Source organism: Lagopus leucura, unplaced genomic scaffold (genome assembly GCF_019238085.1).
Source record: "Lagopus leucura isolate 7727_CA_CO unplaced genomic scaffold, USGS_WTPT01 Super-Scaffold_100106, whole genome shotgun sequence".
Lineage (NCBI taxonomy): Eukaryota > Metazoa > Chordata > Aves > Galliformes > Phasianidae > Lagopus > Lagopus leucura.
This window is the reverse complement of record NW_024962325.1, coordinates 16,679-32,371: the sequence shown is the minus strand read 5'-3', so window position 1 is coordinate 32,371 and position 15,693 is coordinate 16,679. Positions and strand designations below refer to the sequence as shown.

The following is a 15,693-nucleotide window of genomic DNA, read 5'->3' as shown; positions in this document are numbered from 1 at the left end:
TTAAGGGAAGGACTGCTGGTGTTTTTTTTTTTTTTTGCTAAGAGGGGGGGGGGGGGGGGGGGGAAGTCTGTCAGCTGCAGAGACATTTTGGTATGTGCCATAGAGGAAACAGAGTGGGGTGAAATTCATTTTGGCTAGGAAATGACTTCAGTTATGAATGCATCCTGTAGCAGCTCTCTATCAATCTCATCAGCCAACAGGGTACTTGCCTACCTGTCCATTTGGCCATCTATCATCTGTTCATCAACTACCCAACAGTCTGCCTCCCCAGCTGACCAGCACCACATCAAATCGTCGCCCTAACCAAGGGCTGATGACCCTTTTCTCCCCATCCCTTTTTGTTGCAGTTGCTCCCAAGGGCCCTAAAATCATCATGACCCCAGTGAGAGCACGAGTTGGAGACACTGTTCGGATCTTGGTGCAGGGCTTTCAGGTCAGTGTCCCCATGTGGTGTTGTCCATGTTGCTATGGGGTGATGCTGTCCCTGCATCCATTCCAGCACTTCAAGTTTGCCATGTGGCCATAAAGCTGGGACAGTGGAGGCCAGGCTTGAGGGTCACAAAACCCACCCTGCTGTCCTCTCCATGCAGAACGAAGTCTTCCCTGAGCCCCTCTTCACATGGACCCGTGTGGGAAGCCGGCTCCTGGATGGCAGTGCCGAGCACGCCGGGAAGGAGCTGGTGCTGGAGCGAGTGCCAGCTGAGCTCAATGGCTCCATGTACCGCTGCACTGCACAGAACCCACTGGGTTCCACTGACACCCACACCCGCCTCATTGTCTTTGGTACGGCATTGCCCCTCCCCCACATGTCTCCTTTCCTCTTTCCTCCCTCTTAACCCATTTCTCTGCTGGTTCTTTTCCTTAGAAAATCCAAATATTCCCCGAGGAACAGAGGACTCCAATGGTAAGTGGTGGCTGGAGGTGAGGTGAGTCTAAGAGGTGGTGGCCCCATGAGGTCAGGCTGAAAGGGGCTCTGAGCACCTGATCGAGCTGTAGGTGGCCCTGTTAATTGCAGGAGAGTTGGACATGACAGCCTTAAAGTGTCTCTCCCAACTCAACTGATAGTATGATTCTGTGATCAAGATGGAAATCCCTGAATTCTCCATCCCTTTTCTCCTCCTGCCTAGGTTCAATTACCAGCCACCGCAGCTTCAGACTAGTTTTGGCACTCACCCTAACAGTGATCCTGGAGCTAACGTGAAGCTTCACTTGCCTCTTCCTCTGTACAGTTCCACCTGTCGTTTACACCTCTGCCAATTGGTTCTCTTTTTTTCTTTTTTTTCTATGCTATTTACAGTCTCAGTCTCTTTCTGTCTGTGTCTTGGCTTCCTTGGACAATTTAATTAAAAGAAAAAAAAAACCTCCTTCTGTAGAAGGCTGCACTGAATGTTTTGTCCTCCTGTGTGTAGAGAGCTTGGGTTGGGAACTGAAGGAACATCTGGGGACTGTCCTGGAGTACCTAAGACCACCTTGGGGTACCCAAGACTGCCATGGGGAACCCAGTGGCTTTCCAAGGTCTGGGAGAGGAACACAGTTATGCTATGATGCCAGGGCCCAAAGTCTATTGGAAAGGAAGCAGTAGGGACCATGTCCCTCCATTTATACCAACTCTAGTGCACGCTCAGGCTGGTAGAAGGGATGATCCTGAGCCCACTGCACTACTGCACCAGGACTCAGCTCCATGGCACAAGCTGTGCGCGTGACCAGCATGAGTGCCACTGGGGATGTAGACCCTAAAATAACTGTGCCCCACACCACCCTTCTGGTGCTAAGCCAGCCCTATGCAGGCATTCACTCCCCTACCTTTTCCTCCAGGAACTTAATTCTGAAGGATTAGCCAGCAGCTGTGCAGCACTTCAGCTTCCCAAAGCCCCATACTAGTGCTAAGTATTATTACTATTATTACTATTATGATTAATTATTATTAAGCAGATTCACTTCCTACCACTCACCATTGCCAGCAATTTCCAGACCTCAAAGGAACTGAATAAACACACAGTGGCTCAGGAGTCGCTACTGATGTACAAAACCATTCAGCACCATAGTTTCGGCTGGAAGCTACGCAGGGATGAGTTTGCTCCAGAGGCCCCGGATGGATGGGAATTAGGAGGATTAGCAGCTCTGCTTTCATCCTGAAGCAAAAAGAACCAAGCATCCGAATCCCTGCCAGGAAGAAAGGATGCCAGCTGCTGAATCCTCGGCTCTACAAACCAGCTGCCCTCTGCTCCAAAGTAGGTTACAGACACTTTCTGTATCTGTTTAAGATGAGAACCTTTCTTTTCAGGGAACTCCATGCTATTTGGGTTACCCGCCTGCTATAGACATGCAGCACGATTCCTGATGGCACAGATATTGCTTGCTAGGTCAGAAATGCAGCAACTCCAGTTGCACTCCGGGGCTCTCACCCAAACGCAATTAAACAACCATTACACCTGCTCACTGTGAAAACGGGGATTTGCAGACCCCCAGATCTCTGTTTAAATGCAACATTATCACCTATAACCATGGAAACAGGCATAACGAAGCCGTCACCCACTTCATTGCACCAGCTTCAGAGAAGTGCCACCACTGGAAGAGGATCGATGAGCTGATGGGCTCAGCATCCCAAATCTGCTATCCATATGGGACACTTGGCTCTTTCCTTGTTGATTATGATTATAGAATCATAGAATTGTTAAGATTGGAAAGGACTTCTAAGATCATCAGTTCCAACTGTAGATCATCTATTCCAATCATCAACCTGCACCCCACCCATTATGGCAGTATCTATCAGTGTGCAGAGAGAATGAAGATTGAGACCACCTTATTACTAGTACAACCCAAATGATGACCGAAGGAACACATAAAACTCTCACTTCAGGCAGAAATGGCTGATTTGATTTTGTCTCACCGAGTGTTAAAGCAGCTGTATCACTTCATCTGCCATATGAGCAGTCGTGATGGAATCATAGAATCATTAAGGATGGAAAAGATCACTATGATCATCAAGTCCAAACATCAATGTGTTAGAGGGTGACACAGAATGGTATCGCCTCACCAAATGCTCCACACATAACCTGGGCCCGGCCATCGCCTCCTGCACCCTTATCCTTCACCTGCTGCAATTCTACATGGAATTATGAAGGGCATCGATTAAATCCCATCTCTCTCCCCACCAGACTCCTGTTGTTGAGGATCTGACAGTGAATAATGCAGGAGAGCGCGAGGTTACGGAGCTGCTCTGCTTGGTTCATTATTGATGAGAGCTGACAGATCTTCCACTGACAATCTGCCTAAGAGATACGATTAGCTTGTGAAAAATTAATCACACTTCTTAGGGATGATGCAAGCTGAAAACCCCAAGGACTGGCATTATCCATGTTCCCTAATTTCAGTGGACTTTGAAACGGTTTTAGCAAAATTTGGAGGCAGCAATTACATTCAATTAGGTTGACAAGAGCCAGGATATCACCTCAGCTTGCAATGGCTATGTTCCCTGCTCCAGCACAATTCCTGCAAGGTTCTTAGTCCTTCTAAGTCCTACAAAAGCACATGATGAGAGAAACCACACACTGCAGTATGCCCCAGGGTGGGGCTTTGGTAGCCTATGTGTCAAGGATGCAGCACGTCCAACACTGGGAAGCCCCCAGGTTTGGGGGATACGGGATGCGGACACAAAGGTAGGGATGTGTCATGTGCAAGCAATAGCCTCTTCAGTGCCCTCCTGCCTCTGTTCGATCGTTACTGGACACAGCTACTTGGCTGAGTTCACAGGGCTGCTTACAAAGGCACATGTAATTCATGTTCCCTGCATAAGGAGCCCTCTAGGCAGATCTTAGTGCTGATTAACAGTCACAGCAGCAAGAGATGAGAAACCCCAGGGTCACATCTGTATACAGGTGGATGGACTCTGAATGACACAGAGCCAATTAGCCAAGCCCCAGAATGCACCCTGGCCTCAATGCACACACAAATACAGAACAGTCTTGAAAAACAGAGTACTGCACAAAGCAGAGTGGTACTGCAGCCTTGAGCTCATGCGTGATGAAACCTGGTTCCACGAGACTGCAGTGGTGCCTCAGTTTCCCCATCTCTCAGGTAAGAAACTAGCACTGATTGTCTCCCACATACCCATCACAGTTTTTAGTATCACAAGTTGTCATTTTCCCAGCAAATCCTTACAGCATCAGGACCAAGTTTGCACAACACCCACATTTTGGCTGGTTTGGTTGTGCTTTTTTTTTTTTCCTACATTTGAAAGAGCTCGTGCTGTTCTTTACCTCCTCAGCTCGTGCAGGACCTCGCTCCTTTGCATCTCTCAGTGCAGAGAAGTGCCCCTGGGGGAAAAGGAAGTTCATGGTTTCCCTTTGAATTCAGCCCACTCAGCAGAGGCTAGTGGGGGATGCCATGCGTAGGATGGCCCAATAGCCCTTCTTTCCTCCCCATGCGGATGCACAATTCCCCAGATTTTTCAGAATTCAGATGGGAATTGGTCACGCTCGTGACGTTTTGCACGGGAAGTAGGAAAAATGTATGACGTCTGTGCCTCAGTTCCACCTCTGGCAACTCCCATCCTTGCATGCATCCTGATAAGCCTCGATGCAGCACTCACCCCTTCAAAATGACGGCTCCCACCTCTCTAGTTCCTCCCTATACCATTTTTCTTCCCTCAGCCCAATGATTTTGCTTTCCAAAGCACATCCTCCTGCTATGCACACCATAACTCCAGCCTGCAGTTCCTTTTCCACCTCCACCCCAGCTCTATTTGCAGTAGTTTGCCCTCCCCAAGACCCCAGCCCCTCTCCCCATGGCTCGTTATCCATCTGTCACTTTCAGGCTCACCACCAAATGAGTTTACACAGTGGCTGTTGGGATACTTCCTGTCACCCTTTGTTAGTGAGTGTGCTGCCAAATTATTCATCTGGTGGCGCAGAGCAGCTGCTCTGTGTCGGAACAAAGGTCTGCCCAGCTGCGGGCTGTCTCCTCCCTTCTTTCCCTGTGCTCAGCTTTCACCTGGCTTCACCCTTCAGGGAGACAAAACAGGGAAATAAAACCTTTCTTGGGTCAAGGAAGTTGTTTTTCCCTTCCAGCACTATTAAATAGTAAAAAGCAATGGAGCGAAGCAGAAGTGGCAGGATGCATGGAGGGCATACATTCCATCCCATCAGGTTTGTGCTTCCTTAAGTTATCCCAGAGTCTCTTTGTTTGCCAAGCTCTGTGTCAGAGCTCCCTGCTAGTGACACTTGAGCCCTCCCTGTCCCACCTTGCTCAAATACGATGAGCTCCTATGCAGACCTCCTGTGTGCTCAAAGTCACCTTGCCCTAAACTCCTGGCAGGTTCCGCTGGGGGCTCAGCAATCATTAATCGGATTCTTCACATTCTCAAGTGCTTGGCACAGAAAAATGGGACAGTGGGTAACTGTGCTCTGGCAGTCCGACATGCAGCTGACTGGCAAGCTGATCCTTTCTGCCGCCTCTCTGCTCCTGCTGACTTTGGCATACAGATTTTACAAGTCCCGCTCAGCACCTGGAGGCAACAACCCAACATCCGATGTTTGCAGAGAGAAGGGGAGAAGGGAAAATGCAGCTCCGGATGGGCAGAATGTGGAGGGTCTGCGGCACAGGTGGGTGTTTGGGGCACGGAGTGGCGGTGATGCCCAAACGAGCGTCCCAGATCCATGGCGAAAGAGAGAGAAAACTCTGCCAGCGAGTGAGAAGGAAGACAGAGGGGAGGCAAAAGCTCATGGCATAAGGGATCTGAATGAAATGCTGAATGGGAGCAAGGGTGGTGGAAATGGACACAGTGTGGTTGTCCCACACATTGTGCTTCCTAACCAGATGGCAGGGGATGGAGGTGCACAAAGCACCGAGCAGGATTTGGCCAGAGGAATCATCAACCAGGAGGGGAGCAGTGGCACAATCCAGACCCTTAATGTCACCTCGGAGCTGGGGGTAAAGATAACAGCAAGCTATAAGGAAGCAGATACCTCCTACTCTTTTTCCTCGATTGCAAAGATTGAGGTGGAGGAGAGCTATATTGCTGAGAAGAAGACAAAGGATGGAGACGGGCGGCTGTCTCCTGGCCTCAGAGGTAAAGTCTATGACTACTATGTCCAGTCCATCTCCCATTCAGTATCTACAAAAAAGTCTCTTCCACCTGCCTCTATGGGGACAGCCTTGCGCTGCAGCTCAGAGCAGGTAAGGGAAGAGTTGCAGTGCTTGGAGTGGGTCAACACAGAACAACAAAGATTGGAGTGGCTCAGCGAAGAGCTGCAGAGATCAGAGGGGGTCAACAAAAAGCTGCAGAGCTTTGCCACTCCGCTCGCTGAGACTCACTCCCAAGAAACAACTGTGGCATTGCAGGACCCTACCACCTCTCTTATTGTCCCATCAAATGCGGAGAGCTTAGACGAGAACCCCAAGCCCCCGGCTCCCACTCGCAGCATCAGCCGTAAGAACAGTATCCTCCAGATTGCAGAGAACTCTCACCTCCAGCTGCCTATGGATGGGTTCTGCGTCACACCAGCCAGCGTGCCACCAGCAAGCCCTCAGCCAGATCTGGTGGGCAAAGCCAACTTCTTCCAAACATCACCCTCCTCCCTAGACACCCATTTGGACCTGGGGAACTGCTACGAGGTCCTCTGTAGGGCCAAGGCAGAGAAGTTAGGCTTTCTTCAGGAGGCTGCCTACAAGGTCATGAGTGACAACTACCTACAGGTGCTGAGGACGCCCTCCATCTACCGCCGCCTCAATGCCAGTGAGCGGGATCTCATCCTTCAGCGCAGAATGAAGGGGAAGATGTGTGTTGTTGCGGCAGACATCAGCACGCATGAGCTGGGCCTCTATGCTAGCCGACTCTGCTGCTATGATGACAAAGGGGACTGCTGGCATCACCTTTGCCACATGCCACCAGAGGTAGTCTCCCAGGGGTGTGCCATGTGCAGCATGTTCAACTACCTCTTTGTGGTAGCAGGCTGTGAAGGCTTGGGCCGCACACCTTCCAACCGTGTCTTCTGCTACAACCCACTGACCAATATCTGGAGGGAGATCTGTCCCTTGAATCAAGCACGTCCTCACTGCAAGCTGGTGGCCTTGGATGGTTACCTCTATGCCATCGGTGGAGAGTGCCTCTATACAGTGGAGCGGTATGACCCACGGTATGACTGCTGGGTCTTCGTTGCTCCACTGCCTCATGACACCTTTGCTGTAGCCCACATGGCCACAGTGTGTGATGGGGAGATCTATGTGACGGGGGGCACCTTGCGCTATGTGCTGCTGCGCTACATAGCCCGTGAGGACATCTGGACAGTCAGCCCAGCTGGAGGCGGCAAGGACAGGACAGTGGAGATGGTGAGCGTCGATGGTTTTATCTACCGCTTCGACCTCAATTGCAACATGGGTATTGGTGTCTATCGCTGTAGAGCCAAGGCCAAGTTGTGGTATGAATGTGCCACCCACGCCAAAGCCTACCCAGCCTGCTTCCAGTGTGCCGTGGTAGGCAGCCTGGTGCATTGCATTGGTCGCCACTTCCACATCCGTTTCTTGGCTGACCCCATCTCACCGCGCTTTGGGACCAAGGAGCTGCAGCCTTTCCCTTCACCCCGGGGTAGCCTGATCCCGGCTGTCCTGGTGCTGCCATGGGCAGGGATGGAGCAGACACGGGTCTGAAACGCCAATGAGATTGTGATAACCAGGTAACAGAAGTCACCAACCTTCACTTACAGCTTTCTATTGGACTAACGCTATTGGGATAATGTCACAGTCATTTACCTTCCACTGATGGCCCAATGCCATCAGGACGAGGCCACCACCTCATCTTCCCGTTCCCTGTAAATGGAAAAGAAGAAGACAGACTGCACTTGAACACACACAAATGCAGCGCTGGGGACACACGAAAGAGCAAAGCTGGAGCTGGGTGGACTCGTTTGCCTACAGGTATTTAAATGCAGGCATGCCTGCTTGAATGCAAATAAACTCAGGCTCCCAGCTACTCCATAGATGGCTGCTTTGCAGACAGCAGGTTTTTAATACTGGCCCACATGCCTAACATATGGGGGGGGGTTTAGGGCATAGAAAAACATCAGTGAAGTTTGGTCTGTAAGAGGTATCTCCAGAGCGTGTTCCCATCAGTGTCAAGCTGTCATTGAGCCTTCATGTCACCCTAGAGTGGGAGACTGGGGACCAAAGCGCACCATCGAGGTATCGCTCCTTCTATTGCCTTGTTACCCATTACCTTATCCTCAGCGCAGAATAATATATAAATCAATATTTATACACGTGCAATGTAAATAAATACTATAGATTTATAGACAGCTGGTCTTAAATAAAATTAATGTGAACATTTGGTAAAATTAACCACTGGCTACTGTTGCACATCGTTTAAAGACTAATGGGAACAAAGAGGCTGGTGTGCAGCAATTAGCAATACAAAACACATAAGCATTGTCTCCAAGGAAGAGTCCAAAAGCAAAGCAGAGCTCTCACTGTGAGCAGCTGGTTTGGCACTGGGGCCCCTCATCTCTTTTTCCTGGGATTGTACTGTCCTCGCTCTGTTTACACCCTAGTGTCCTGCCAACAGCCCACTTTGGGTAATTGCATTTTCTTCCCCTAGCTCCTTGAGCAGCTAGAGAAATGGATTGTCATCTGTCATGTCCATCGCTGCACACTGCTATTGGTTCCTGTACCCATATCCTTGGTCAAGCACAAAGTGCATTCAAAGTGCTTAGAGATAAGGGATGGCTCTGGGTGCCACGCTGTATGTCAATATTGTGTGGGAGAGTGTAGCTTCGTGTTTGTCCAGGGTGAATTTTCTGGGTGTGAGCAGGGAAATATCCTTTGTTTGGTTTGTTTTTCTCCCAGTTATTATTGTCACTTCATCTCATTCTTTCTGCCATCGCAGTGAATAGGCCAAATAGCACAATTAGTGTACATGAACATTCATGGGTTTTATGGCCATGTGTTTTCAAATATTTTTAGACCTGGCACCGTAAGTCACTAGCTCAAAGCTCAAAGTCCACAGCCCCGCAGCACTTCTTCTCTCTGCATGGCCTAAAGTAGATTTCAGGTCCCTTCCAATGCAAGTTGTTCCAGGAAATGGCCTTGAAGATCTTCCACCACATTTGGTGGTATCAGTGGGGACCTTCCTACCAATGCTAGGAGACCTTGGGAGGAGGTAAAGCCATGCTAATTAACCTTTGTTAATTAGCATTAATTATACATTTCTGCTGATGGAGGATGGCAATGCAACTCTCCCATGCTAGAAAATGTAATGGTCCTAGGGCTAACTTCATCCTACCCCACCAATGATGTGCAGTATCTCTCTGATATGATGCCTTATGAGTCAAAAACTTTATTATTGTTAAGTTTCTAATTATTTGGTTACCTGCACAGCCCTTCTCAGAGCAGCAATCCCAAAACTTTGGGTATTCCCAGGAAGGTGGGTGGACGTAGGCAGCTGGACCCCTTTCAGCTGACAGCTCTTATTTCAAGCTTTGTAGGGATTCTGCCCTTCTCATGGTGACCATTTGCTTCTGCATGAGGTTTCACCTGAGATTTAACTCCTTGTTCTCAGGACCATGCAGGCAAGGATGAACACACTGCAATAATTAAGCCTTTTCTCATTACTCAGCATGATGACCATGAACAATTAATAGTATCTGCCTTAACAGCCCAGCAAGCATCTGCTGTAAATCATTAGTGGAGACTGTTTTTCCCTTCTGTTTAAGCAGAAGCTGTAATTTTTCTAGGATCTTCTTCTGATCTGCAGTAATTTTATTCCCCATCATAGCGCAATCGCTTACCTTCGTCCAGCAACAGGCAGCAGGCGTGAAGGGGGTCTGCGTTTCTTCCAAGCCCATGGCCTCATGGAAGTTAGGCTAACTGTGGATCCCCACATGGATGGATCCCCAGCAAGCTCCACATAGTCCCCTTCACTCTTGCACCTTCCAATATTAACACAGTTCTGCTGGGGTGGCATTCTGGAGATTGAAGGTGCTGAGGATGTCCTGTGTCATTGTGGAGGCAAAGCAAATTTCAAGCACAAAGCATGCAGTGATCCTACACTCAAGGGCAAAGTGAGTTTTGGCTGAAGTAGGGGAAAGCAGCACAGAGGAAAGGACAAATGTAAGGCAATACGCTAACCTGGATGATGTTTTTTCTTGTGACATCGAGGCATTATTTTTGTAAGCGGATTGGTGAGGAACCTTTTGTTAATCCTTTCAGCACTTACCCCTCGCCTATAGCACCAGCTCTTCTCAGCTCCCAGAAGAAGAGATGATCCCTAGGTGTAACTGCTCAACCACACTGCTTTACAGACTCAACCAAACACAGCCCTTGCACTAAATTTGGTATTTTCTTCTAATCAGGAAGCTCCATTATGCACCCCACCACATTTACTCAGGCAATTACATAGTTTAATGTACATTGATTCAGATTTCTAATTTTTACATTTTTGATTATGGCAGAAAGCAGTGAATGACGCATTTCTTATTTACCACACACTCTTTTTCCCTTTGCAATATGCCAGGCTGCATCCAAATGGAAATTGGAAGTCAATTAAAGAAGTACAAAACTAGCATTTTAAAATCTTTTTCTTTATTAGTTAAACACTGCTACCTTCCATGTGTCGGCTACATCACGGGATAAAAAAACGAAAAACTGAAAAAGTGAGTTTATCCAGACATGTTTTGCATTTAAAACTGATGTGATACATGAAAGAAATATTAAGCACAGCAAGCTGCCAAATTAAGCAACTCTTTCATGACAAGCAGGAGCAAGCTCATATCGGTACCTGAGGTTGTTCAGAGACCAGTGGGAATTTAAGAGCAGAGAAAAAGAAGAAAGAAAAATCTTGGTGCCTGAAGTAACCATCAGCCTATGGCTATGGCTTCTTGTGGACGCTGATCCTACGTGATACTGGGACATCATTCTATTACAGGATGGATTGCCATGGAAGAGCTTCCATGAGACATTTGGAGGCTGAGAAATGTTCTCTCTTCTCCTGCTTATGGGTTGGTGGTTAGACTTGATGATCTTTGTGGTCCTTTCCAACCTTAATGATTCTGTGAATGAGAGTAGAGGTGATGGTTTGATGATTGTACTTGGTGATCTTAGAAGTCTTTTCCAGTCTCAATGATACTACGATTTATTTCTTTGACCCTTCCACCAAATTGCCCAAGCACTGCTTAGTGGAGAAGATGCTGGAGGCACCAACACTAGCCTGGCTTGCAACCAGGAAGGTGATGAGGAGTTGCACCCAGACTGCTCTACCAACCCCAAAAGAAACTTCGAAAAGGAAGCAGATATTGATGCAACCACGATGGTTTGGTCCAAACACATCCTACTGCACGGTGCCCAAGAGCTGCTTGGTAGCATCTTGCTCACCCCAATGGGCTTGGAGGCTGCATCTTGCTCCAATGAGGACACAGAGAAACCAGGGAATGCTGAGCATCCCAGGGATGTGGGATCTCAGTGAGATCAATCACCCTCTACAGAAAGACCTCACCCCAAATTTATGCCAAAAGGCTGAAAGATGGGAATCAGAACCTCGTGTGCAGAAGTGGGGCTCCTAGCACACCAGGGACACCCACCAGCACTGAGAGATCAGCAGTAATGAAAGAAGCTACCAGGAGAGCAGGCAGCCAGCCAGCCAAATGTAATTAATGGCATTTGTGGACAACAAACCTCGGCAAGCACAGGGAGGGGAACGGAGCTGGGGGAAGGGAGCACATCCCCTTGCCTTCGTTCTGGGAAGAAAACATGGCCATTTGGAGGCTATCCAAGCTGGAATAACAGGCTGGTGAAGGACTATTTAATTAAAATCCACACTGCGTTTGAAGGGAAAAGGGCTCAGAATGAATAAGCACGGTGATAAAATATGCATAGGCTCCAGCAGAAGTTCTCCCTCCCCAGCACAAGCCTTTGCTTAAAGCGTTGATGGCTTTTGATTCACAGTCTTCAGTGAGGAGGGAATACTTGCCAGCCACTATTTCAATCCAGCAGGGAGTTTTTTTCCGGGGGTTATAGCAAGGCTATAGTTTAGGATGTGTCAGCATCAGCATCATAAACACAGATTAGAAATGCTATAAAAGGGGAATAAATAGATAAATAAGTACAACCTATTCTTCTGGCTGGAGTTTACCATCCTGCTAGCTTGGGCCAAAGGGAAATTTTTTCTCCATTACTAAAATAAGACCAATAAGGCTAGTTTATACTCACAGGAAAGTCAGAGTGGGGGAGAAGGGAAAACTAAAGCTGTAGAAGGAGAAAAGGGATGGTCTGAGATGAGAAAGGGGGACTGGGGTGACCAGAGGACACTTAGAGGCACCAACCATGGGGTGACCAGAGAAGAATCTGGGGAAATGCTCTCTCACAAAGCTAATATCTAGCCAACCAATACTAGATTTAGCGTTACTCCAGTTTTTTGGGTTCATCACCCTCTACAGTGCCTGAGATGGATAAAAGACATGGTGAAGGTGCACATGAAGCACAGATGCAAATTTTATCAAACCAGAAAGCAATAAACATTCACTCTGCTACTTCAGCTCTCACCCCATCCTGAGAGCTTTCATCACCTCCTTGAGCTTTTTCTATCAGCTCTCATTGGGCAATTTGCTCCCCACCTTATGGTTCCCCTTTTACAGTCCAAGACCCAGCTGGATCCTACTGCTGCCCCCTTTCCCCTGCTGACCTCAGGCATTATAGAACCATATAATCATTAAAGTTAGAAAAGACCTCTAAGGTCCTTAAGTCCAACCCCAACCCATCCCCACTAATCACAACTCCATATTTCTTGAACACCTCCTGGAATGGTGACTCCACCACTTCAGATTTGTCAGAGCCAAGAATCCATTCCCAGAGCGCTCCTGGGTGGCTCAAAGCTGCCCACAAAGGATAAGCAGCAGCTCCTGCCCCGGGCTATCATTCCCAACACAATCCCATTTAACGTCTCTGCCAAAGAATAGAGACTGCAGGTCCAGCCCCAGGGCAGGCATCCACCTGTGCACAGACACTGGTTGCATTTCCCTTCCCCACATCATTATCCTAACGCTTCTCTAACACATATGGATGGAGCAAATGAGAGGAGACTAAGGAAGCGTCATCCAGAGATCCAAGAGACCTTGCAAAACCACTTGGAATAGATAGCCTAGTTAATGCTACGAGGATGCTGTGGTCTCATCCTTCCCTCCTTTCACATGTAAGGGTTTTTGAGGCTCCCAAGAGCTGTGCAAAATCTCCCTTGGGAATTCTGTGGCCCCAGCATTGGCTCTTTCAGGTCAGCTCTCGACCCACTGGGATTTTTGCCTCCTCCATCCCTTTCCCACTGCTATTTTCAGCTGGCAGTGCAGCACAGACAAGCCCCAGCATAGGCAGAGTGGCCACCACTGATAAAGGGCTTGGGGCCTGTATCAAGAGTGAGAGAGGCTCTGTGAGGTGTCCCAGGGGTGCCAAACTGGCTCCAGCCCAACTCCCTTTCCTCTTTGCATGAGCACATTCAATGAATTCCATATTAATCAGCACTGCAGGCAGCATGCTCCTGCACGCCACCAGCAAAGGACTGGGTGAGGGGAAACACAATTGTTCCACCATCAACATCTAAAGCTTCCTTTTACCATGCCTAAAACCCTTCCTAGGGGTCAGCTTCTTTGCTTTACTCCTCAATGCCAGTGACTCAGCGCTGGACCAGAGCCTCTGCGTCATCATGCCAAGGACTGTGCCCCACCACTACCTATGCAGCTTGCAGAATCTGCGCTGCAGAGTGCTGAGAGCATTTCCCCACAGAACACTGTAGGATTTACTCCTACTCAACACAACATCATGAGCAGCAGAGCAGTTGCAATTAGCTAGGAAATTGCTGGGAATGGGAAGGACGGCTCAGGAATGGATGCCCATCAATACCAACATTTGCTAAGCAAACAGCTGGAGATCTTGGTGATGAGACCTCCCTACCCCGAAAAAAAGTAAAAAAAAAAAAAAAGATTTAATATCTTGCTGAACCAACATGGCCCTTGGAATGCAACTGGGCACTCAGGACTGGGGAGGGCAGAAATTGCAGCTGGTACTTCCCACATCCCATCGCATCCCAAAGGCTCTTGGGGTGATTTTCTATAAAGGTGAAATCATTTTCAGGGTAGAGATCAACTTCCCTATCTTTTTTTAGGACTCAACCCCATCCCCAAAAATCCTCCAGCATAACAGGAGGTTCATCCCAACCCTGATTTGGCAGCACAGGCGTTAACTCCCAGCATAGATGGATTTTCCCTGCCCCCTGTCGATAAACAAAGAGGCAATTACACCACATTTCTCTGATGGCTACAGATCTTTAGAAAAATAAACACAATAGCACTTCACTGAATATCAATGACACGCAAACACAATCCATATTTTCACTGGCAACTGAGGCTTCCCAGCTCCACAGCTCGTTATGTTGTTGCTGTTGTTTAAACCTTAAACAAAGAAGAATCAGATGCTCTCATGTTTTACACCATTTTCACCCTTTCATTTTAATGGATGGTGACTGCATTGACATCTGGCCAACAAGCTTTTTTTTTTTTTTTTTTTTTTTTTTTGGGTCTTTTGGTGATTTCTTTGTTTTTAAAGCTTGTGGCCACAAAACAACCGCTCAAGCAAAACATTCACCGGGAGAATTGAAATCCTCAAAGGGAAACAGGTTTGCTCGTGGTTGCTGCTTGGTCACAACAGGGCCTCTTCTCTTTATTCCCCTCCCCCCAGTCAGAAGAAATTTTTACAAAAGTGTTGTTTCCATCGTAAAGGAGCACTGCTTACACTCCCTGAGGGCATTGCAAACACTCCAACACACTGTACAGCTTCCAAGTCTGTTTTACCACATTTTGCATTAAATGGAAAATACCAGATTTCCCCATTTCCTTCTTTTTTTTTTCCCTATTCCCAGCCTGCAAATCAATATCAAACCCAAAATTCAGCAGGGCTGCAGCACAGATCATCTGACCGTTTTCTGAATTTTACATGGGTTATGTTTGCAGAACATTCACCATGCGCAATTTGGGGCTGAGTCTCAGTGCAAGCTGCCTGCTCCCCATTGATTCACATCTGCAAAGCCTTTGGCCATTTCCAGATGCTCACTTTGATGGGCTTGTTGGAGCCCCAGCATCTCAGTTATGTATTCTGCTCATCCCTTATGAATTATTGCATGCAAAATCAGCCCCAAAATCGCTACTAGCAAGGATGGATGCAGGAGGTTCCACACCACAGTCCATATTGTGGTATCCACAGCATGCTCATGCTCCTTCCTTATATCCCTTTGCTTGAACGCATGTTTTCTGATCAAGACAATCGTAAGATCCCCTAAAAAGCCACAAAACTTAACAGAAATCTGGAGCACGACCCATAACGGGAGTGGGAAAAGTAGATTTTCCCCCTCTCTGATATTTCTCCTTGCACATGTTTTGGATTGGAGCAGACAAGGGAAGGATCCCATGCAAAAAACCAAATAAGAGTAAAATACTATATGAGAATTGCTCAGTCACAGCCTGAACCAATGATTGAGCACCTGGTGAAGGGACATAGCCAGCCCTGGGAGCACAGGTGAAAACAACTCACCCATGCAATCAGAATGGGTGGTACCATGTTCCTTAAGCCTCATTTAAGGGCTAGCTGCCACAAGAAAAGATTATCTCTCTGGAGATTTTGTGTGTGTGTGTGTGTGTGTGTGTGTGTGTGTGTGTGTGTGTGTGT

At 47.9% G+C, this 15,693-nt stretch overlaps 2 protein-coding genes across 7 annotated transcripts in view; both read left to right on the top strand.

Moving 5' to 3' along the window:
* Positions 1-15,693, top strand: part of IGSF21 (immunoglobin superfamily member 21) — a 46,909-nt gene that overhangs the window by 30,848 nt on the left and 368 nt on the right. The window contains exons 7-10 of one of the 4 annotated variants that reach the window (XM_042887704.1): positions 348-433; positions 591-783; positions 866-904; positions 2,285-2,453. In XM_042887704.1, coding sequence (XP_042743638.1) covers positions 348-433; positions 591-783; positions 866-904; positions 2,285-2,445 — 479 coding nt within the window. In that variant the 3' untranslated portion in view covers positions 2,446-2,453. The other 3 variants (XM_042887707.1, XM_042887706.1, XM_042887705.1) reach the window with 3 other exon arrangements.
* Positions 4,002-10,594, top strand: KLHDC7A (kelch domain containing 7A). Of its 3 annotated transcripts, none has more exons than XM_042887702.1 (2): positions 4,002-4,077; positions 5,317-8,334. In XM_042887702.1, the coding sequence occupies exons 1-2, from the start codon at positions 4,024-4,026 to the stop codon at positions 7,645-7,647; spliced, it is 2,385 nt and encodes a 794-aa protein (XP_042743636.1). In that variant the 5' UTR covers positions 4,002-4,023; the 3' UTR covers positions 7,648-8,334. The 3 variants fall into 3 exon arrangements, 2 of the variants coding, with proteins under 2 accessions (XP_042743636.1, XP_042743637.1); XM_042887703.1 differs by lacking the exon at positions 4,002-4,077 and adding an exon at positions 5,063-5,147; XR_006181682.1 differs by lacking the exon at positions 4,002-4,077 and adding an exon at positions 10,580-10,594 and having other exon boundaries at positions 5,257-7,914.

Coding starts and splice junctions, on each gene's coding strand:
- KLHDC7A (XM_042887702.1), top strand. CDS start 4,024: ATGAAACCTGGTTCCACGAGACTGCAGTGGTGCCTCAGTTTCCCCATC. Junction 4,078..5,316: donor TCAGTTTCCCCATCTCTCAG/GTAAGAAACTAG, acceptor AACTCCTGGCAG/GTTCCGCTGGGGGCTCAGCA.